The sequence below is a fragment of the Rhinatrema bivittatum genome, chromosome 5 (assembly GCF_901001135.1).
Source record: "Rhinatrema bivittatum chromosome 5, aRhiBiv1.1, whole genome shotgun sequence".
Lineage (NCBI taxonomy): Eukaryota > Metazoa > Chordata > Amphibia > Gymnophiona > Rhinatrematidae > Rhinatrema > Rhinatrema bivittatum.
The window spans coordinates 177,854,275-177,879,141 of NC_042619.1; the positions used below are offsets into that span (position 1 = coordinate 177,854,275).

The following is a 24,867-nucleotide window of genomic DNA, read 5'->3' on the forward strand; positions in this document are numbered from 1 at the left end:
TGGTGTTAATAGTATTTATAGCTCTATAGGAGGGCCACCTAATAGGTCAAGGTGAGGTGTTAGTAGTGGTTTAGGGTTTAGGGGCCAGTTTCGCATGTAGAGTGAGGCGTATGAACAGCACAGTACACCTTGGTGAAGATTTGATGTCATTTCCAATGAGGAAAGTCTCACAAAGATGAAATTTTGTACTGTTATCTCACTCTAGCTTGATGATATCCTGTTATCGAATCTATCAAGTTAGGATGAGAAAACATAGCAGAAATTTCATGTTTTTGAGACTTTCCTCACTCCAAATGACATCAAATCTTCACCAAGGTATACTGTGCTGTTCGTACGTCTCACTCTACATGCAAAACTGACCCCTAAACCCTAAACCACCACTAACATCTCACCTCGACCTATTTGGTAGCCCTCCTATAGAGATATAAATACTTAACTACTATAGAGCACTTGTAAAATAGTCTCTCTCTCTTTCAGTGCAGGATGCAAAAATAAATTAAAAAAAAAGGGATTAGTATACAATAAACTTACCACACCATGCAGTAACTAAAAAATTTCAATAAACACACCCCTTTTCCTTATCACATGCATTATTAACACTTTTGGATGAATGATGAGGTATATCAGTAAAACAGGGGGGAGTTTAAACAAGGGGTGGGGAAGGCTTGGGGGGGGGGGGCAGTTTAAGATGCACTGTTACAGGTACGTACAGCACAGTATACACCTGTGAAGATTAGGTGTCATTAGGAGGGCTGAAAGTTGATATAAGACAGGCTAGGTAGAGAGTACAGTCAACAAATCTACTTTTATAATCAACTTTCAGCCCTCCTAATGACACCCAATCTTCACAGGTGTGTACTGTAGTGTACGTACCTATAACGGTGCATCTTAAACTGCCCCCACAAGCCTTCCCCACCCCCTACTCTGAGTTGAAAGTCCCCTCGTTACACTGATATAAATAGTAAACGGATCCATTCTTCTATGCTGAGACACTCTCTCCCTCCCTCCCCTCTCTCTCTCCGCTGGTCAAAAAAGGTATAATTTCCAGTGTTAGAGCCTGTACATTAAGCCCTTATAACAAAATGATAAATGACCCTGTTAGTGTGCTGAGGACATAGATTTTTTCTTTCATGTAAAAGACACACACAATGTTACAATACCGTACATACACAAATATAACTGTATGATGATCTTAATTGCTAATAATTATGTAAACCTAACCCTTTATATAAACTTTGGGTAACCATGAAGAAAAAAAAGATAGTCTACTAATAAGGAAAGCTTCTCAAATGTCATGGTGTTACTTAGCTTATTGTCAAGGATATCCCAAAACCTATTTGGGATTCCAGAGTCTAAGAGAGTATTTTAATACCAGGTTTAATTTTTAGCTCAATAGAATAGCAGCAGAATTTTGGCTTAAATTGCTCTATGTGAAGCTTTAATTTACCATGTCTGCAGAAAAGTGTGTAGTGCTCCAGGCAATACATTTCACCATCCTCTGTTGTCCCAGAGACATAAGAGAGGGTCCTGCCCTCATCTCTACAATCTGTTTGTAATCCCATATCGTTAAGGCGTATACGTAGTCAAGTATGCATTTAGAAATTAAAAAAAAAAAAATTAAACTATAGAAAGAAGACCAGGGATAAAAACAATTAGCTGTCTGATTATGGCAAGAAACAATTGTGTAGACTGTGGCTCTTTTTGGCAGAAATGGGTCACCTGTTTAGAAGAGCCCATAATGCATTTCTAATAGCCATATTGGTCCAGGAGAAAATCAGAGAACAGTAGGAGGTGATGCCTTTTAGAGGACCAAGAAACAAGATGACGTGGCACACAAGACTGATTCTGAAGAAGGGACTTATATAGCTTTGGAAAATCATGTAGTACAACACTTTTGTTCTTGTTGTTGATCCTATAAAAAGCCCTTTCACATATATTTCATTTCCTTGCCTATCTCTCAGTTTTTCCCTCTGCTACACTTTATTTTTTTTAACCATATTTGAAGTCTCTTGTTTTGCAAGGCAATGTTCAAATTATATCCCTTTACGTTTTTTTTATTTTAAAAGGTAAAGTGAATTTTTTCCATTAATCTCTTGTGAAAGAGCAGAAAAAAATGTTTCTAAAACTGTGCTCACTAGAGCTACAGTAATCCCTTTAATTAATCCCATGCCTGCGCAATAGACTAACATCCTGATTTGAGGATTCAGAACAATTGTTTTCTTTAAACAGCTGCTATAAAAAAAAGATTTGCTATTTTGAAAATGTAACAAAAGCTTTCCATGGTAATCCAATACATTTTATACACATTCTTGACTTTCTAGCAATATAAAGTCATCGCTCCTCATTCATGGAGACCAATTTGCAGAACTCTTGCTCTTCAAGGCAGCTCTTGCAGGTTATGATTGACTGGCTGAGGTGAAGGAACTTAAGATAACTAGAAGTTTGGACTCCTTTAAGTGCTTTAATGATGCATTTTTGACTTCTATTAACTTTACTTCTTCAGTGGTTTATCATCATTTTGTACATCGATAAGGACAACGCCCACAGAAATGTTACAGCGGGAGGACTTCAAGCAGGCCCTTTTTATTTAAGACATCGTCTCCAATATAGGTGTCTTGGAAGAAGTCTCATTGCCTTGGTTTAGGAGAGCAGTTAGGTAGATTAAAGTTAAAAAAAAAAAAAGTTGAAATGAACTTGAAAAGAAACCATTTTCCATCTCTTCTATGATGAGCTGTCTTTGTTACTGGAGTGGAAATTGTCATAGCTGGGATCCTTAGCTTTGAAATTTAGGCAGGACTGCCTTTCTTCCAAGGATAACATACCTTTGGACTGGCACCAGCAGCACAGACATGACTATTATAAATAAATATAAAAAAAGAATAATCATGACATGGGTCTGAACTTTTAGAGATTTACATAGGAAGAAATGTCAAAAACCATGAGCATTAAAGTATAGTAAGTAAACTTTTCCATATTCATATAATATAGAGCAAAATAAAGGGGATTTTTTGACCATACCAATTGAAAATTGGAATTGGAGGATTTTATATTATAAGGGTATATCATATGCATTATTCATGGGGTAAAAAATAATTTTGAAAACTTGAGTATCAACCAAAAATTTAGGAGCTAGAGCCAAAATTAGTTTTATCTTGGAACCTTTATTATTGCTTAGGCTCATATTTCTTTTATTTCTTTAGTTTTTTTTTTAAATAAATGTATCTATTATTTTTTTCTTCTTTCTCTCTACTTTCACTTTCCTCTTCCACTCTTACTAGCCTATTATGGGTCCCCTCTTTCCCTTTCCAATCCTCTCCTTTTCAGGGGTCAGGCTGGGGCCTGGGCCTCCTGAAGAAGCAATAGTAGCAGCTCCCTCCTTGGCCTTCTGCAACAAGGACATCAGAGGCTTCTCCTGCCCCAGTAACAACTAGAGGGGAAGGGAAAATGGATCCTATTACTACCTAATTATGGCTGGGTACGGTGAGGTACCAGGTGATAAAGTTACTTGTCCATGGTCATACTACTTGTCATTGCCAGAAGGATGCCTCAACTCATATTGCAGGCTGTCTCCTTATTCATAGTTACATCTTTGCCACTATATCACATCTATTTCTCAAAGGATAATTTATGATATGGCAGTAAGAAAGGTACTTCTTAGCTTGAAAATGGGCATACTTATACTATTAGCTCCTAGCTCCATGTGCTGGATCTTCAGATTTCATTAATAATATTTTCAATAATATAACAATATTTGATAATAAACATGTTAAACAGTTCCAGAGATGACATTTACTTTTAGACATGGACCAAGCTAAAATGCTAATTCTCTAGTAGTAATTACACAGAAGTCAATATGCAAAGGCATATAGCCAGATAACTTATGAGTTATCGGATTAAATACAGACTTTTGAATATACTGGCACTTATCGAGCTAAATTTTATCCGGATACGTCATTATCTAGATGAAATATAGAGTGCTAGGTATTTCAGGGATGATCAAGGGAGAAAATGAGATTGCCAACCAATTTATTTAGCTAACTCTGGGGATCATTCATCAAATTACGATTGACCGTTATCGCCTGCATTAGGGCGTTATCGCACACAATAATGCCCTAATGCACACGATAATGGCCAATCGCAATTTGAAAATATAAATTAGGGAAAGGGGAGGAGTTTGGGCCGGGTTTATAAAATTAGGGGCCTGTAGCATTGCGGGCGATAATGTATCACGCATTATTGCCCTCTGTAGAGCAGGAAATAACTACAGCTATTTTATTGGCGCTATGGGGGTGATAGTGTGTAGTACGGTTGAAACCATGGCGGGTGAAAATGCACTGCTGCGATGCGGCCATCTGCTCACTATCCCCCCGCCCCTTTTTTCGTGGCTCAACATAGCAGAATGATGAATCTATGGGTCTGATATTTGGAGCTAGCCAAATAAGTTTTTTTTGTCAATTTATAAACATGTGCAGGAGCAGGATTAAAGTTTTACAGGAATGTGTTCCTGGATAACTTTAACTTAACCAGTGATATTCAAAGGCATATAGCTGATTAAGTGGCCCATCCTCTCCCCCCACAAAAAAGATAAGTTGAGCGGGCATGGTACTCAGTCCCCCCTCCCCTCACAGAAAGGTTGCCAAGTTTTAGGTCCAATAGCCCAATCCCCTTTCCCCCCCAACCTCCTGTATGGCCTTTCTAATTGACTGGTATCACTCTCCCCCCACCCCCGGTTGTATCAAAATACTCCAACTGGTCTCCTTCACCTCCCCTCCTGCCCTAACCCCATCACCCCAACCCTAATCCTGCCATCCTGGCCGGAAAACCCCAAACCCTTACCATGACCAGGAGTTCATATCATGAATCCAGCTCCCAGTGCTGGAAAGACCAGCAGTCAAATGCATGTTCTGCGCTCCTAGTCATGGTAAGGGCTATGGGAAGTCTGGCTGGGGTGGGATGGTTAGGGTGGTGGTGACAGGGATGGGGGTGGGTGGAGGAGGATGGATGGAGTATTTTGGAAGAACTGGGGGGGGGGGGGGCAGAAGGGAGGGGCAGTATTGGCCTGAAAGGCTGTCCAGCTTTTTTTCATTCGTGGGGAAGCTTTGGGGGGGGGGGGGGGGGGGGATTCTACCTTAGCATCATTTGTGTGTGCAGGGAATTGGGTATCCGGCCTACTCAGATTATCTTTGTGTGTGTGTGTGTGTGCAGGAGGGGATGGGGACATTTAACCAGCTATATGCTTTTGAATATACCCAAGGAAGTTAAAGTTATCCAGTAACACATTCCTGGATAACTTTAAAACCTATCCAGTGATATTCAAATATAGCTGGTTAGGTTTCAAGCTTATCCAGCTATGTATAGCCAGACAACTTTATTATGGCTATTCAGTGAGACATTTAGTGCACTGAATATCCCTGATAACTCATCCGGCTAATTTTAGCCAGATACGTTTTCTGTTTTCCAGTTCTTTGAATATTGACCTCATAGTATTTAAAATGCATTACATGTATATGGTAATAGCAAAAAAAACAAATGACAACTATAGGGAAATCGATTACTGAACTTGCTTTCTTGGGATATGGGACAATTTCATAATGGATTACTAAATTGCTTAAATACAATATAGATTTCAATGGTTTCTTACCTTAAAACAGTTTTTGAATCTTGTGCTCACCAAGTACAATGCTATTGGGTTAATGCAGGAATTCAGAGAAGCCATATTGATACCAATGTAATCCATGATAAGAAAAAAACTAAATGCAGAGGAAATAACATAACAAATATATCAACATTTAAAAAATATTTCAAAATATATTGAAATATTAACTATTTAAAACAGGCTAACATGCTAGGGAAAAAAAATCACTTTGAGAAATAGATATTTACTTCTAAGGGTTAATCAAGGTCTGTTTTCATAGGAATCAGGCCATAAGTTACTACATGCAATATTTGCCAAACAAGAATATACAATAATTCAATGGCATTCTTACCTTAAAAGGTCACATCTGTTGGGGTCTTTTTCATCATAAATGGTGAGTTTCAAAATCCTGCTAAGATGGAGGGGAAGCCAACAGAGAGCAAATACCAACACAAGACAGTAGACTATCTTAGCCACTTCTCGTCTCTGAAAGAATAGATTGAAAGTCTGTCAGATTAGAAATGCATTTACTCTACAAAGTGAGAAAGCCGTCCAGACTCTGGAATTGTTTAAACTCCATACCTAGATTATGAAAATGAGGGTGATCTGTTTTCATAAAATAACATAACAACAGAAACCTCCAGAGGCCTTTGCAGTTTTCTTCACCGAAGAAAACTATCAATAACACTAGCTCTATTTGGATACATTGTACTGTCCAAAGACATCATCACAATCTCCCTAATTAATGTAAAATGCCAAAGCAATTTATAGATCAATAATAATGTGTCCTATGACAATCATCTCATCATGTGCATAACTGATTCTGGAGCTGCTCCTCCCTCCCCCCCTTTTTTTTTGCTCTGCTTTCTGAAGGAAAATAAGGTTTATGAGGTCGCTATATGTTTGAGTGTGTATATGTGTATGTATATGTGTGTGTGTACTATAGTTTGGTTTGGTGTTCCATCCACATCATAATTCCAGGATATGGCAGGGGTACATGAGAATTCTGACAGGGGTAGGGATGTTTTGGATCCATGCAAAAGGGTGGACCATGGACTTGTACATGCGTGTGTCCCAGAAAGTAGACTCCTTTAATTCTGGGTAGGACTCCTTAGTGTTTGGGGTTTCTTTTTACCTGTTTTAGATGGTCATTTAGAACAATCTGCATTCCGCTTTTCTTCTTTAGCATCTTACATGTCATAAGAGAATAGAAAAGTCCAGTAACAGCCAGAGGCAAACAAAAATAAAAGCTGAACAGCCACCAGTCTTTTACTTCTTTGTACAGCTGGAAAAGAAATAAAAATTGAGAAGTTCAGAGAAAATATCACTTTTTAAAGTGAATGTTTTATAGTAATGGGGCAATCTGCTATTTTTAATTCATCAACTCGCATGTCACTGGTGATGCATAAAAACCTTCATTAACGTATAGGGAAACATACAAATAAAAAATTCAAGCAAATCAATTCATTTCATCTTTCCTTATGATATATACAAAATGTTAGAAAACATTTTGAGAGCGTATCAGATCATTGTAGCAATATCTTAATCAATAGCTGTCAAACTGTAAACCCTTGTGATCTCAGTCTAGTGTCTGGCTTGTATCAATATTTTGTCTGGTCTCTTGTTCCTTGCTTTCTGTTTTTATCCTGATTATGTATGTTTATAGAACCTGCTTAAGTCTATTGATAGGTAGGATAAAACTGGTTTTAAATAAATAAATGATCTGTAATCAACTATCCTTGAAAAATGTTTTTTTTTATCACAAAGGAATTGAAAAAATATATTGGCACTTGAAATTATAATCACTTTAAGGAGGCAAAAAATACACCATCAAAGCTGAAAGAAAGTGTATTGTGCTTGCATAAAAAAAAATCCCAAGATGTAAATTAATTCGAGAGACAAAATCTGTTGATATTAATAAAAAAAATAACTAGCCATAATTTTAAACTAATCTTTTTTCTTGTGAAAACATTTGGCAATAAAAAGCTACTCGCATGGAATGTTTCTACATTTTATTGAACAGTAGATGAATTCCCAAGGCAGGCATATATATGCCAAAACAGTGGCTGATGTCAGGTGATGACCTTTGATCTCCTTTACTATACACAATATTTTGGGGATTTTACTTTTCATCTTACATATTAGGGGTGTGCATTCGTTTGCAACATATTGGCAATCTGCAACATATATGCCATATTCATTGTATTCGTGGGGGTCACGAAACGTATGGCGAATCCCCACGAATACAATGTATCACTAATGAATAAACCCCCACCCTTCTGACCCCCCCCAAGACTTGCCAAAAGTCCCTGGTAGTCCAGCGGGGGTCCTGGAGCGATTGCTGTCGGTTGCTGGTATTCAAAATGGCACCGATAGCTGCTGTGACATAGTAAGGGCAAAGGCTATCGGCGCCATTTTGAATACCGGCAACCGATGGCCCGATTGCAAGAGATCGCTCCAGGACCTCTGCTGGAGCACCTGGAGTGATCTCCTTCACTCGGGCTGTCGGCTGCCAGTATTCAAAATGGCACCGATAGCCTTTGCCCTTACTATGTCACAGGGGCCGACCAATGGCACCGGTAGCCCCTGTGACATAGTAAGGGCAAAGGCTATTGGCGCCATTTTGAATGTCGGCAGCCGACAGCCCGAGTGCAGGAGATCGCTGGACCACCAGGGACTTTTGGCAAGTCTTGGGGGGGGGTGTCAGGAGGGGGGGTTGTAGTTAATTAAATTTAAAGGGTTGGGATGGGGTTTTTTTGGGAAACAAATACATATGTAACTAATGAACGGATCGGGGTCCCCCAAGAATGGATGCAACGGATTTGCGTCCCGACGAATACGAATACCGAATGGGAAGAATCCGTCCCTGCTGCACATCTCTATTACATACTTCACATTGTAGGTTTGATATTATGGATGGTGGTGTATTTTTGGATGGTTTAAAATTGAGTTCGCTTTTATTTTAACAATTATTGACCTTCTTTGCAAAATTAATTTGGGGAGGTAGATGATTTTAATTTAATGGATATTGATTAAGATCTGATATGATACCTTTTAAAAAAATGTAAATATTTGTCAAATATTTTGCATATATGGGGAATTTCTTTTTATATATGCAGTTTTAGACATTAGAATAAAAATTACATTTTGGAAGATATGTATGAGGGTGAGTCAGTAAGTAAGTCACAAACATACATGGGATTAATATTCATGAAATTCATTTAAATGCAAAAGATGAATTATTTACTGTGAAATATACAGAATATAGTCACAAACAGTTTTTCTGGAAAAACCAACTACTTTTTAATGTAATTGCCGCGAACAGTTATACATTTGTCCCAGCGTTTGAAAAGTCCGTCAAAACCTTTTGCGTAAAAGTCTTTTGGCTGGCATCGTAACTAGCGCTTCACCTCTTGTTCCACTTCTTCATCACTGGTGAAATGTTTACCACCGAGATGGCTTTTCAGTTTGCCAAACAAGTGAAAATCGCTGGGTGCCAAATCTGGACTGTATGGTGGATGTTCAAGAACTTCCCAGTGCAGGTTAGCAATTGTCTGACGAGTCTCATTTGAAGTGTGTGGTCTGGCATTATTGTGAAGAATCAGCACTCCTCTTTTTTCCAGATCTGGGCATTTTCTATGAATAGCTCCTTTAAGCTTTAATAGAGTAGCATAGTAGGAAGCCGAATTAACAGATTCACCATGCTTCTGAAAACTGGTTAAGAGTATCCCATCTCGGTCCCAAAACACAGTCAACATCACCTTTCCTGCAGAAGGCACAAGCTTGAACTTTCTCGGTGTCGGTGATAGTGGATGCTTCCACTGCATGGAATCGCGTTTTGCTTCTGGTTGATAGTGGTGCACCCATGACTCGTCACCAATAACAATACGTGCCATTGTTGATTCACCTTCGTTTGCATAATGGCAGAGATTTTCCAAACAGATACCCATCTGGTTGTTCTTATTGTCTTCAGTCAGCTGTTTAGGAACCCATCTTGCACAGACTTTGCGAAAGTTCAATGCATCGTGCACTAAGGAATATGCTAATCCATGAGAACACCCAATTTCTTTGGCAACTTCGTCAACTGTTACCCTCCGGTTAGCGCGAACCATCTCTTCAACCTGCTTCACAGTTGCCTCTGTCGCAATCTCTACAGGTCGACCAGGTCTGGTTTCGTCGTTCACGTTGGCACGTCCTTGTGCTAATTTATCGGTCCAGTTATAAATTGCTTTATGTGAGAGACATTTCTCTCCATATACTGGATACATTTCTTTATGAATGTCTTTTGCCACTAAGCCCTTAGCCCATAAAAATTGGACAACAGCACGTTGTTCTTCGACCGTACAATCTGTCAACACGGCAGCCATTTTCCTTGTGTATACAGCCCCTGCGCATGCACAGTTTAAATAACTATGTACATAAGCACTTCTAAGGTGCTGCCATCTATGGAATATGTCATTACAGTTATATGTTTTATTACCTTAGTAGAGAGATTTGTGACTTACTTACTGACTTACCCTCTTAGATTGAAATTCTGATTGATATGCTCCCTGACATTTTGATATTGAACATAAGATCATAAGAATATAAAATGTTGCCATGCTGGGTCAGACCAAGGGTCCATCAAGCCCAGCATCATGTTTCCAACAATGGCCAATCCAGGTTACAAGTACCTGGCAAGTACCAAACATTAAGGGGCGGATTTTCAGAGCCCTGCTCGCCTAAATCCGCCCAAATCCGGGCGGATTTAGGCGAGCAGGGCCCTGCGTGCCGGTAAGCCTATTTTACATAGGCCTACCGGCGCGCGCAGAGCCCCGGGACTCGCGTAAGTCCCGGGGTTTTCGGAGGGGGCGTGTCGGGGGGCGGGCCCGAACCGCGCGGCGTTTTCGGGGCGTGTCGGGAGCGTTCCGGGGGCAGGCCTGGGGCGTGGCTACGGCCCGGGGCGGCCCGGGGGCGTGGCCGCACCCTCCAGACCCGCCCCCAGATCGCGTCCCGGCGCGCTAGCGGCCCGCTGGCGCGCGGGGATTTACTTCTCCCTCCGGGAGGCGTAAATCCCCCAACAAAGGTAAGGGGGGGGTTTAGACAGGGCCGGGCGGGTGGGTTAGGTAGGGGAAGGGAGGGGAAGGTGAGGGGAGGGCAAAAGAAAGTTCCCTCCGAAGCCGCTCCGATTTCGGAGCGGCCTCGGAGGGAACGGGGGTAGGCTGTGCGGCTCAGCGCGCGCTGGCTATACAAAATCGATAGCCTTGCACGCGCCGATCCCGGATTTCAGCGGATACGCGCATATCTACTGAAATCCAGCATACTTTTGTTTGCGCCTGGAGCGCCAACAAAAGTACGCCTATTCGCGGTTTTTGAAAATCTACCCCTAAATATATCCCATGTTACTAGTGCCAGTAATAACAGTGGCTATTCCCTAAGTCAACTTGATTAATAGCAGTTAATGGACTTCTCCTCCAAGAACTTATCAAAACCCTTTTTAAACCCAACTACATCTGTCCTAACCAGATTCTCTGCCAACAAATTCCAGAGATTAATTATGTGTTGAGTGAAAAAGAATGTTCTCCCATTTGTTTTAAATGTGCTACTTGCTAACTTCATGGATTGCCCCCTAGTTCTTCTGTTATCTGAAAGAGTAAATAACCAATTCAGATTTATCCATTCTAGACCTCTCATGATTTTACAGACCTCTATCATATCCCCCCTCAGCTGTCTCTTCTCCAAGCTGAACAGCCCTAACCTCTTTAGCCTTTCCTCATAGGGGAGCCACTCCATCCCCTTTATCATTTTGGCCAACCTTCTCTGTACATTCTCCAGTGCAACTATATTTTTTTTCAGATGCAGTGACCAGAATTGTTCACAGTACTCAAGTTGTGGTCTTACCATGGAGCGATACAGAGGCATTATGACGTTTCCTGTTTTATTCACCATTCCCTTCCTAATAAATTCCTAATATTCTGTTTGCTTTTTTGACTCAGCAGCAGCAGCAGCAGCAGCAGCAGCAGCACATTGACCCAACAATTTCAATGTATTATCTACTATGACACCTAGATCCTTTCTTGGGTGGTAGCTCCAAACATGGAACTTATCATATAACTACACCATGAATTATTTTTCCCCACTATACATCACCTTGCACTTATCCACATTAAAATTCACCTGCTATTTGGATGCCCAATCTTCCAGTCTCTTATGGTCCTCCTGCAATTTATCACAATCTGCCTGTGATTTAAGTACTCTGAATAATTTTGTATCATCTGCAAATTTGATTATCTCACTCTTTGTATCCCTTTCCAACTCATAACGATCACACACTGTTTCTGCCCAGTTTTGGACAGGGGACCTTGCACGTATTAAGTAACCGTGATAACCACTATACTATAGAAACTTATATTACAATTCAGTAGGATAACTGATCTCTTTTCATATACAGTATATCTTAGGGGTCTATTTACTATACTGCATTAATGTTAACACAGGCATTAGCATACATTAAATGCCTGCATTACTACTTAATGTATGATAAAGCTGTGTTAACGTATTAATTATTTTGTGTTAACATTAACTTTTTCATTAATTTGGCATTAAAAGTGCACAGTGACGAATGTTTTTAATTCACTGTAGCACTTTATCAAGTAGCTTCTTATGCTATATTTCTATGTTACTGTTAATCCAAGGATATTAAGCCTTAATTGTAGAGCACATTAAACTTGCATCAGTAATGCATGTCTAACATATGTTAATAAATAGGCCCAATGACGGATTTATGATTTTATCACCCCTAGGCACTGCTAGTGCTGTTGCCATTCTCTCCCACCTGCCCCCCTCAGCAGAAGGACTAAGGCACAGCCTCACAGTTTCTTGAGGCAGTTCAGGGGTAGATTCTGACGCATTTTGGAAAACATTTCCATCTTTTATATTATACATTGAAAGTAATTTTCTAACCTTGCTTGTGTATCATTTTTTTTTATTGGTTGAGGAAAGGATCTCAAACATCAGTAGAGATCTCAGGCATGAGGAGAGGAGAAGAAGAGAAGAATGGGGGGACCAGGGATGGGGAGAGGAAAATGTAAGAATTACTGGGGATAGGGAGGAGTGTGAGAAGGAAAGAGGACTGGGGATGGGGAGGAGAGCAAGAGAAGACTGGGAAAAAGAGGAAGGGAAATGAGAAGATTGAGGAGCAGGGCTGGTACAAGGGTATTAGGCGCCCTAGGTGAACCTTCTGCCTTGCGCCCCTCCCCAGGTCCAGGCCTTGGTGCGGACCTCCTCGACTCAAACCCACAAGTAAACATTGTGCAGCAATAAAATGAAGAAATATAAAACATTAATAATAATAATAATAATAATAAAACCATACTTGTAAAAGGAATATTTCAAAACAGCAGACAAAGAGAGTCACATCCAATAATTGAAAACTCAAAAAAAAAAGTTCCAGTTCCAAAACAAAAATTGAAGAACAGCACACACATCAAATATTAATGCCCACTGATTAAAACTACCTGGGAATGTTTGATTTCTGGATGCCCTGTGATTGTCATGGATTAGCTGATGAGGTGGGGAGTAGTGGTTGTTGGGAACAAACTTTCTCTCAAATACATAAACATGCACACTCTACTAGGCACACACACACACACACACACATGCTCTTTTGCTTTCACACCCTCTCTCCTTCACATACACATGTCCTTATTCACTCAGACAGGTGCCTTCTCTCACACATGTACCCTTACACAGGCTTCTTCCCTCTTACTAACACCATCACTCTCTCGTACACACACAATCCTTCTCACCCACACACACAGACCCTTATACAAACTCCTTCTATCTATCTCACACTCACATATACATTCCTCATAAAGGCTCCCTCTCTCTCTCTCTCTCACATAAATCTTCCCTCTGTCTCTTTCTCTTTCTCTCTCTCTCTCATATGCCCCTCATACAGTTATGCATACAAATACAAATACAAATACTGTCATAGCAAATTTTTAAAGCCATTTACCCCCATCAAGTGCACTTAATGCAGGTTAAACCTATTGACAAGACAATGTCATATACATAGTAACATAGTAATAATGGCAGAAAAAGACCAAGTAGTACATTCAGTCTGCCCAGCAAATTTCCCATGGAAGAACTTCCATTTCATTCAGGCCACCCCCATGTTTCTGCTAAGGGAAGTAACTGCCACTCCGTGCAGGTTGCTCCCATGTTTCTGTTAAGGGTAGTAACTGCTGCTTCATGCAGGTTACCCCCATGCAGCCTTCATTTTGAAGCTCTAGCCTTTAGGGATCTGCAATGTTTATCCCATGCCCTTTTGAATTTGTTTACTGTTTTTGTCCTCACCACCTCTTCTGGAAGGGCATTCCAGGCATCCATCACCATGAAGAAATATTTCCTGATGTTGGATCTGAGTCATCCTCCCTGGAGTTCCATTTCGTGACCCCCTAGTCGTACAGTTTTGTTTCCATGGAAAAGGTTTGAAATTCATACATAATTAAAACCTTTCAGGTATCTGAAGGTCTGAATGAAATCTCCCCTTCATTTCCTCTCTTCCAGAGTATATATGTTTAAATCCTTCAGCCTCTCCTCATAAGTCTTCCAATACAGACCACCCTATCATTTTGGTCACTCTTCTCTGGACCGTCTCTGTCCTGTCTCTGTACTTTTTGAGATATGGGCTCCAGAATTGGTACTCCAGGTGAGGCTTCACCAAGGACCTGTACAAGGACATTATCACCTCCTTTTTTCGTGCTGGTTATTTCTCTTTCCATGCAAGCCAGCATTCTTCTGGCTTTAGCTATCGCTTGTCACATTGCTTTGATGCCTTCAGATTGCCAGACACTATCACCCCAGTCTGTGCACATCAATATTCCACCCCCCATCACATACAGCTGTTTTGGATTACTGTTGCTTAGATGCATGATTCTGTACTTCTTGGCATTGAATCCCAGCTGCCAAATCTTCAACCACTCTTCAAACTTTCTTAAATCACTTTTCATTCTCTCTTCTCCTTCAGGCATGTCCATTCTGTTGCAGATCTTAATATCATCCTCAAATAGACTAAATTTACCTTCTATCCCTTTCCTCAATGTCGCTTACAAAGATTTTGAACAGAATCAATCCCAAAATCAATCCTTGTGGCACTCCACTTAAAACCATTCTCTCTTCAAAGTAGGTTTAATTTACCATTACATGCTGTCTTCTTTCAGTCAACCAGTTTGTAATCAACTCCACCACCTTGGTGCCCACTCCTAAGCTTCTCATTTTATTCACAAGCCTCCTATGCAGGACCATATCAAATGTTTCGCTGAAATCCAAGTAAATCACATTGAGATCTTCTGTGATCCAGTTCTCTAGTTACCCAATCAAAAAAATCAATCAGATTTGTCTGATAGGACTTTTTGTTGTGGGAGCGCTAAGGAGAGGTCCCAATTCCGGAGGGGTTAGTGTGCTCTTGGACCATGGCACGACTACAGAGAGGAGCTCCATGGAAGCGCCGAGGCAGGCAAGACATGTCCAAGCTCAGGTGGGTGGAATGACAACCAGGAGCACTGATCTCTGCCAAACCTGAATGCACAGAAGAGACACAAAAATGCAATGCTGGTCACTCGATAGCCCTTTCGGTCCTGCTGCCTGGGAACAGCAGAAGTGTCAGGATGGACAGAGGTCGAGGACAGGCGATGTTTCTTGAGACAAGATAATGACACTTGCAGACATGGTTGAGATGAAGACACTTGCAGACATAGTTGAGATGAAGGTACTTGAAGACAAGGTTGGCAAAGACATTAGACAGGGCTGAGGCAAGACTGAGGTGAGGCTGAGACAAAACTGAGACAAGGCTGAAGCAAGGCATATCAGGAACATCGAAGAGGATACTTGATGAGTGAACAGAAGACAGCAAGGTTAAAACTCAGCATGAAGAGGAATCCGGGCAGCACTCAAAGGTACCTCCGATCTGGACTAAGGACTTCAGTGACCCAGCTTGATTGACACATCCCCAGCGTGGAAAACACACCAGAAGGTCGCTAGGAGTCAAATCTGGAACCAGGACATCCGAGGTCAAGGCTTCCAGAAGAGGGGCTGGAAATGGTGAACGCCTGGAGGCGGAACATCTGAAAACTAGACATCAAGATCATCTGGAGACAAGGACATTGGAGACAACTAAAAACGAAGACATCTGAAGGCAGATTCATCTGGGGCATCCAAGACAAGGACATCAGAACTTCGAGCCCCCAAGGCACTCAATCAAGAGCAACAAGGAGGCACTAGAAGACAGAACATCTGAACTCCAGGACTTCTGGACTTCGGACCTGCAGGGCACTCAATCAAGAGCATTAAGAAGGCACCGAGGGACAGAACAACTGGACATCTAGTGACGAGCACTTCTACAGACGAAGACATCTGTGAACAGGGAGAACTGGAGACAGAGACATCTGTAGATGGAAACATCTGTAGATGGAGATACAGGATCTGACAAGAGACCAGGAACCATAGACGAAAGACAAGGGATCCCCACGAAGAACAGAGTGTCTTACAGAAGTGAAGAAGGACTTCAGAGCCTCCTGGACTGAAGAGGTGGAATAACGAAGAGTCCAGGAGCAGGCAGCTCCTTGTGAAGACAAAGATGAACTGAAGGCAGAGCCCTTTTATAGGGCTGAAGAAGAAACTCCTTGATGACATCATCAGGAGTGGCCGTGGGGCTCCTCCACCACTGGCCCTTTAAGAATCTGAAGGAGGTACGCCATGCGCCTAAGGAAGCAGGACTCTGGAGAGCAGTGTTCCTGCCACAAGGAAGGAACAGAAGCAGCACTAGACTGTGAAGCAGGGCCCAGCATTAGAGGTGGCTTCCTGCCACAGGAGAGAAGGCTGGGGTGGCTATACACCACATAGCAGGTCCCGGTGAGAGTGGCTCTATGCTGCAGAAGGAACCACGGCGGAGATGTCGGCTTCCTCCGGGCCACATGGAAGCAGAGCGGCAAGGCTCACCGTGCAGGAGAAGGACGTGGGCGGCCTCTGGGTCGCAAAGGCAGAATGACGGCGGCTCCAGGCCACAAGAACAGCGTCGGGAGAGCAGGCAGGCTGGCGGTAAAGGTGAGAGGCTTCTCGCGAGCCTAGCCACGAACAGAATCGTAACACTTTCCCCTGATAAATCCATGCTATCTTGGATCCAGCAACTTACCGGATTGTAGATAGTTCACTATCCTTCCTTTCAGCAGAGCCTCCATTAATTTTCCCACCACAGAGGTGAAGCTAGCCAGCCTGTAGTTTCCAGCCTTGTCTCTGCGACCACTCTTGTGAAGTGGGACCACAACCGGTATTCTTCTATCTCAAGGCACCACTTCCATTTCCAGGGTTCTATTGAACAGATCTTTCTGTGGACTCGCCTGTACATCTTTGAGTTCATGTAGTATCCTGGCATATACCTCATCCGGCCCCATACACTTGTCCACTTTCAGTTTTCCTAGCTCTTCCCATATATTCTCTTCTGTAAAAGGTTTTGTGTCTACCCTATTCCCATCTACAGTCTTGTGAACTAGCAACAGTCCTTCTCAAGGGTCTTCTTTAGGGGCACCCACTGAAGTATTTTTTTAAAGTTTCTACCATTTCTTCATCAGTCTCTACACATTGCTCTTTGTTACCTTTCAATCTCACTGTCCCACTTCAAGCCTTCCTCCTTTCTCTGATATATCTGAAAAATGTTTTGTCATCTTTCTTTACCTCTTTGGCAATCCTTTCTTCTGCTTGCCCTTTTGCTTTTCTGAGTTATTTCTTCATCTCCCTTAGGTATTCTTCCCTGTGTTCCTTTTTTTGGGATCCTTTACACATTCTAAATGCTGTTCTTTTTGTCTTTATTTTGTCAGCCACCTCCTTAGAGAACCAAAGTGGTTTCTTTTTCCTTGTACTTTAGTTTACTTTTCTAACATATAGATTTGTTGCCTTTGTAATTATTCCTTTTAATTTGGCCCACTGCTGTTCTACCTCACCCATTTTCTCCAAATCTTCTAGTTCTTCCCCCAAGTATATCCCTATTTTGTTAAAGTCCATATTTTTGAAATTCAAAACTCGGGTCTGCTTGCGAGTTCTCTGTATCTTATTTCGATATCAAACCATACCATCTGCTGATCACTGGTGCTCAGGTAGGCACCTATCCAAACATTAGACACATTATCCCCAATAGTGAGTACTAGTCGAGTATCACCCCCTTGTTTGTGGGTTCCACTACCATTTCTTTGAGCTGAGCACCTTGAAGGGCATTGACTATTTCTCTACTTCTTGCAGATTCTGGAGACAGGATACTCCAATCCACATCTGGCAGATTAAAATCTCCAATGATCAACCTTTCTCCCTTCTTTCCCATCTTTTGAATGTCTTTCACCAGATCTCAGTCCAGGGTCTTCAGTTTGTGTTGGAAGCCTGTAGACCATGCCAGTGTAAATGGAAGAACCATTGACTTGTTTCAGGATAGCCCATAATGCTTCTTTCCTACCCCACGTCCCTTGCATTCCTGTTACATTTATATTATTTTTCACATAAAGTGCTACATCGCCCCCTTTTCTGTCCTCTCTGTCCTTCCTTAACAAGTTATTGCCTGGGATGGCCATAACCCAATCATGAGACTTGTGAAATATGTCTCCATAATGCCAACAATGTCCAAGTCCACCTCTACTGTTAGGCCTGCAGATCTGGGATTTGTTGCCCAGGCTATGAGCATTTGTGATCATAACTTTCCAGCTTTCCTCTATTGGTTTGCTGATCTTCATAGTCACCTTTTCTGCTCTTTTGCTTAAGTATGGAATATCGAGCTGATTGATTTTATTATCTGCTCTTGCTTCCTGTATTGCTTGGTGGTGATATTCCAATTTCATTGACTTCTTTCTGCCACCCCCATCCTGTAGTTTAAATACATGATGATGTATGACTGGAATTTCTTGCATAGGATCTTCTTTCCCTCCACTGTCAAATGTAGGCCATCCTTATTGTATAGTCTTTTACTGCTCCATATATGACTCCAGCCTCCAATATATCCAAATCCATTTTCTTTACACCATGTTTTGAGTCATATATTGAAATTTTCTATATGGTTTATTCTTTCATTTTCTGTGAACAGGTAATATTCCAGAAAAGGCAACACTTATTTATTTATTTTATTTAACATATTTTGTAACCTGCTATCTCCAAACAAGATTGATGTGGAGGACATTATTGTTTACATGAACAATTAAAACAATAGACTGTTGCGCTTCCCAGCCGCGTCCGCTCTGCGGCTGGTCCTGCTCACCTCTCCCGTCAGTCTACCAGCTCCGGGCTCACTCCCTCTGCCACTGCAGCAAGTTCGTGGCATCCCCGGCTCCCCCACTCACCGCCTCCGAAGTCGGCCTCACAGCGGAGCTCCCGTAGGGGCTCTGTGTCATCCTGCTCCTCGGCCCCACCCTAGGCATGTGCGCAGCCTACCTCACAGTATTTAAAGGCACCAGCACGGGAAACCCTGACCCGTTGCTCTCCGATGACATCACAGCTCCCATGTATATAAGGCCAAGCCTGTTCCCCTGAATGGTGCCTTGCAAATCGGGTCGTACACTCCGATGTCTCTAGTTTGCCTTCTGCATTCCAGTGTCTTGCTCCTGTGTCTCCTGTTCCAGCATCTCCTGTGTTTCCTGTGTCTTCGTCTCTCCATTCCTGGTAGTACACTTCTGACTGATCTCACGGTACTGACCTCTGCCTGTTCTCCGACTATTCTTGATTGCTGCCTGACCTGACCTCTGCCTGAACTCCAACTACTCTTGATCACTGCCTGGAACTTGACCTTTGCCTGACCTGACCACACCCGGATTGACCACGGTTACCGACCTTGCTTTGGATAACTACTGTGGACTGATACTCTGGCCTTGATCCTCGCTATACACTCGGACATTCTCTTCTGGCCTCCTGCGACCTCTGGTCTTCCCTGTTTGGACACCGACCGCGCACCCTTGTTCGTGGTGGGCAGTCCCTTGAACTTTCTCTCAAGGAGTCCCTGCGAGGCCCACCTAAGACCAGGCGGCCCGGGTAACCAAGGGCTCAACCTGAGGGAATCCCGGGTTGCTATTGGCGAAGCTCCAGCTAGCCTCTGTCTCCTCTTGTGTCCGCCTCCTGGAGGCAGGCGCTCTCTGGGTCCGACCGGAGGACCATACCAATCCTTCACCAGGCCAAGGGTCCACTCCCAGCACAACATAGACATTAAAAACAGCAATATAATAATAAAATATCAACAATATTAAAATGAAATGCTGTCACTTGCTTCCTGAATAGTTTAATATCTCTTATTCTCCATAAATCTGCTGGCTCTTGCTTGTGTCAACTTTAATTTATAATTCTGCAATAGTGTAACGCAAGCAGGTTAGCATCCTGTGATCTCAGGACTCATGTAGGAATATATTTTTGCAGAGTATTTGCTAAGATTTAGAGATTTTTCCCATATATCAATTTTTGTATAGGTACCACTATTTTTAAATTGTACATTTTGGGCTACAGGAAGCCAATGGAGTCCTGCCAACACAGGGGTAATGTGATCTTTTCTACTGACACCACTTAATATTCATGCAGCAGCATGTTGTACAAGCTGAACTGCACATGCTTTTTAGGCAGTCCAGTATACAGGCTGTTGCAATAATTTATTTGCCCGAATAAAAAGGTCTGAAATATTGTGTGAAACAGGCTCGCTGTTAACAGCAACCTTAATGGCATTAGTACTTTTAATTTGTAATTGGCCTTTCACACTATTTATTTTAACTGGGGCAAAAAAATCAATTTGGAGTCAATTATAAACTCCAAATTGTGTGCACTGGTACATAGATTTCGAGTAATTCCAGCATACCAGATCGTCAGCAGTCCAGATTTCCATTTCCACAACATGGATGTCTTTTGAACATTCAGGGACAGATAATTATTTTGTATCCATTGATCAATATCTTTCATATAGCATTGGAATGTTTCCACTGGAACCTTCTCATACATGCAGGGGATATTGAACTGGATATTAGAGATGTGAATCGTGTGATCGATCGTCTTAACGATCGATTTCGGCTGGGAGGGGGAGGGAATCGGATCGTCGCCGTTTGGGTTTTTTAAATATCGTGAAAATCGTGAAAATCGAAAACTGGCACACTAAAACATCCCTAAAACCCACCCCGACCCTTTAAAATAAATCCCCCACCCTCCCGAACCCCCCCAAAATGCCTTAAATTACCTGGGGTCCAGTGGGGGGAGGGCGGGAAAACCGGCACACTAAAACAACCCTAAAACCCACCCCGACCCTTTAAAATAAATCCCCCACCCTCCCGAACCCCCCCAAAATGCCTTAAATTACCTGGGGTCCAGAGGAAGGGTCCCGGTGTGATCTTTTACTCTCGGACCTCCGGTGCTTGTAGAAATGGCGCCAGCGCTACCTTTGCCTTGTCATATGACAGGTCAAAGGTAGCGCCGGCGCCATTTTGTTTTTTGTCCCCCGAGGTCAGGAGCGTAGGAGATCGCTCCCGGACCCCCGCTGGACCCCCAGGGACTTTTGGCCAGCTTGGGGGGACCTCCTGATCCCCACAAGACTTGCCAAAAGTCCAGCGGGGGTCTGGGAACGACTTCCTGCATGCGAATCGTTTTTCCGTACGGAAAAATGATTCGCGGCAGGAGATCGCTCCCGGACCCCCGCTGGACCCCCAGGGACTTTTGGCCAGCTTGGGGGGGCCTCCTGACCTCCACAAGACTTGCCAAAAGTCCAGCGCCATTTTGCGCAAAATGGCGCCGGCCGTAGACAACACAATTTGACTGCAGGAGGTCGTTCCGGACCCCCGCTGGACTTTTGGCAAGTCTTGTGGGGGTCAGGAGGCCCCCCCAAGCTGGCCAAAAGTCCCTGGGGGTCCAGCGGGGGTCCAGGAGTGATCTCCTGCCGCGAATCATTTTTCCGTACGGAAAAACCAAAGGTAGCGCCGGTGCCATTTCTACAAGCACCGGAGGTCCGAGAGTAAAAGATCACACCGGGACCCTTCCTCTGGACCCCAGGTAATTTAAGGCATTTTGGGGGGGTTCGGGAGGGTGGGGGATTTATTTTAAAGGGTCGGGGTGGGTTTTAGGGTTGTTTTAGTGTGCCGGTTTTCCCGCCCTCCCCCTTCCCCCGATTTACGATTTTTTGACGATAAATCGGGGGAATTGTTATTGTATCGCGGCTCTAACGATTTTTGACGATTTAAAATATATCGGACGATATTTTAAATCGTCAAAAAACGATTCACATCCCTACTGGATATCATCTGCATAGATGTAGAAAACTACCCCTATTGAACAGAAAATTGTGCAGATCGTTGCCATGTAAATATTAAAAATAACAGAATATAACAAGAGCTCTGTGGAATGCCTAGAAACATCTTTTTCCAACTAGAATAGGAGTTGCCAATTGAACCCTATACTGTCTGTCTTGCAAAAAGGAAGTAAACCACGATAGTACAGTGAGGCCTATGTCAATCATACGTTTCAATAATAAACTATGATGTACAGTATCAAATGCCGCCTTGAAATCCAATTCGATTAACATTCCTGCTCTTCCCTGATCCAGCTCACAATGAAGAAAATCTGTTAAAGATAGCAGTAAGATTTCTGTCCTGTGATATTTTCTAAATCCAAACTGTTGGTCATCAATTATTTTATTTGTTTCTAAATATTCTTCTATTTGAACAAGCACAAATTTTTCAATTATTTTACTAAGGGTAAGGATATTGGAGACTGGTCAACAATTTGAGATCACCTCAGGGTTAAGGGCCAAATCTTTTTGCACTGGTCTGGATCTGGATCTGTGCTACCTTTTCATCAAAAAAATTGAGCTAGTGCTTCACAACTGGGACTATGATAACTAGCATGGTTTGGTTTCGAGATTAACTGACGTACTGTTTGAAATAACTCAGCAGTTTGGACAAAGATTTTTCTGTTCTTGTTAGAAACAAATTTCTCTTTCACTCCATTCAACACTTTTTATACATATCCAAGTACTGACAATATCAACCATTTAAATCTTCCTGGCTGTTATTCCTCCTCCCTTTCTTTTCTATCCTTCTCAAACTGTGCTTCTGTTTCTTTAAATCTGCTGAGTGCCATGATTTACCTCTACATGGACAATGAAAACAAGCTACTTTAACTGGAGCTAATAATATTCAGCAGTACTGCAGTGCTACTTAATATACCTGGCTATCTTAAAGTTAGCTGGATAAGTTAACCAGCTAACTCCACTCCTCCCTGGAACGTCTACCTCTTACCCCAGGAATGTCCCCATCTTATCCATCTAAACGCTAGGCGGGGGAACTAGTTACCAGGCTAGAATTTAAGTGGATAAGGGCTAAATATAGCTGGGTAAGCCATTTAGATGGTTAACTATTAAGTTATCTATCTAAATATCTTTTGAATGTTTATTTTCTTCTATAATTGCATCGACTACCTGGCTTGAATTTCTACCAGCTGAAGATCCTGGAAGGCATTTAATTATTCTGTTACCTTTGAATTGAGATCCCAAATTAGTTCCTCTAATGATTGAATCTCCTAGCAAAATGAGCTATCTTTTAAGAGGTTTGATAATGTTAAAGGGTTTTTGCTTGCATTGGGCGGCTTTTTCTTTTACATAATTTCACATTGTTTGATGGAGGAGCAGCTTCAACTTCCAATGCAGAAAAGGCATTATGTAAGGTATCAATGCGGACAGAGGATGTCTCCACCACAGGCCTTATTCCACTAGAGCCCATTGTAATCCATTTACTCGTGGATATTTGACTTCTCTGTGGGAGTGGGAGCAGATATCCTGAATGTTTCTCAGTTGAGGAGACTGGGAGTCTCTGGGTCACAGGTCTTGTTCTACCAGAGCACACTGTAATCCATTTTTCCTGGGTTTCAGGTAACATAGGTAGAAGCTCTTAATATCTCTCTTTTAAAAAAGGAAATGTGATATAAATATTAGCTAAAAAAATAAGCTTTTTTAAGCTATATAAAATAATTGTTTCCATTGTCAATGCCTATTTCAAACAATTTAGCACAGATTGATATTAAAAAAGATCAGCTGGAAAGTTTTGGCCTATAAGCAAGTTCACTTTGAAACTATATAGATAGGATAGCCCAACTTATATTTAATAGAAAGGTTAAAGCATTTAACATCATAAAAAAACCACCTTCTTAAGAGAGGAAAATATATTAAACTCTATGCAGGAGAAAAGAATTTAACAGCAGAAATAAAAACTTCTAAAGTGCACACTAACAGGGTCATTCATCAAACTGCATTATGACATTAATGCCCGTAATAACGCATGCAATTTTTATCGCGGCATGTGGAGCAAATGCAAATTTTTTCAAAGGGGTGAGATTAATGAAAATGAGGATCATTATCACGCTGTGCAATAGCGTAATGCACACTGAAAATAACTACAACATTTTTGCAGGCGTTAAGCTGTATGGTGTGCCCAAAACAGCCGTAATGCAATTTGCAATAAATATTGCAAATTCTGTTATGGGCATGGCAGAGAGAGAGAGAGAGAGAGAGAGAGAGAGAGAGAGAGAGTCAGCCTCTAGGGTGGCATGCATAGTAGTCAACTATTTATACTGCTATAGGAGGTCCAGCTAGTAACTTGAGGTGAGGTTTTGGTGGTGGTGAAGGATTTGGAGGCCAGTTTTACATGCAGCGTGAGAAGTACGAGCAGAACAGTACACCTCAGTAAAGATTTGACGTCATTTGGAGTGAGGAAAGTCACACAAAGATGAGATTTATACAATGTTCTCTCACCCTAGCTTGATGGACTCTCTACCAGGGTACTACCAAGCTAGGGTGAAAAAACACTGAAGTAATCTGATCTTACTCTGACTTTCCTCACTCCAAATGACGTCAAATCTTTTCTGAGGTATACTGTGCTGTTCCTACGTCTCACTCTGCATGTAAAACTGTCCCCAAAATCTCTCTCAACTTTAACACACATCACAATAAACTAGAGATGTGAATCGTGTCCTCGATCGTCTTAACGATCGATTTCGGCTGGGAGGGGGAGGGAATCGTATTGTTGCCGTTTGTGTGTGTAAAGTATCGTCATAATCGTTAAAATCGTGAGCCGGCACACTAAAACCCCCTAAAACCCACCCCCGACCCTTTAAATTAAATCCCCCCCTCCCGAACCCCCCCCCCAATGCCTTAAATTACCTGGTGGTCCAGCGGCACACTAAAACCCCCTAAAACCCACCCCCGA

At 42.1% G+C, this 24,867-nt stretch overlaps 1 protein-coding gene across 1 annotated transcript in view; it reads right to left on the reverse strand.

Moving 5' to 3' along the window:
* Window positions 1–393: 393 nt before the first annotated feature.
* EDNRB (endothelin receptor type B) overlaps window positions 394–24,867 on the reverse strand; it is a 61,174-nt gene continuing 36,700 nt past the window's right edge. The window contains exons 5-8 of the mRNA XM_029603043.1: window positions 6,771–6,920; window positions 5,988–6,121; window positions 5,642–5,750; window positions 394–2,853 (exon numbers count right to left, since the gene is read on the reverse strand). Of these exons, the coding sequence (XP_029458903.1) occupies window positions 2,722–2,853; window positions 5,642–5,750; window positions 5,988–6,121; window positions 6,771–6,920 (525 nt within the window). The 3' untranslated portion in view covers window positions 394–2,721. The remainder of the gene's footprint in view (window positions 2,854–5,641; window positions 5,751–5,987; window positions 6,122–6,770; window positions 6,921–24,867) is intronic.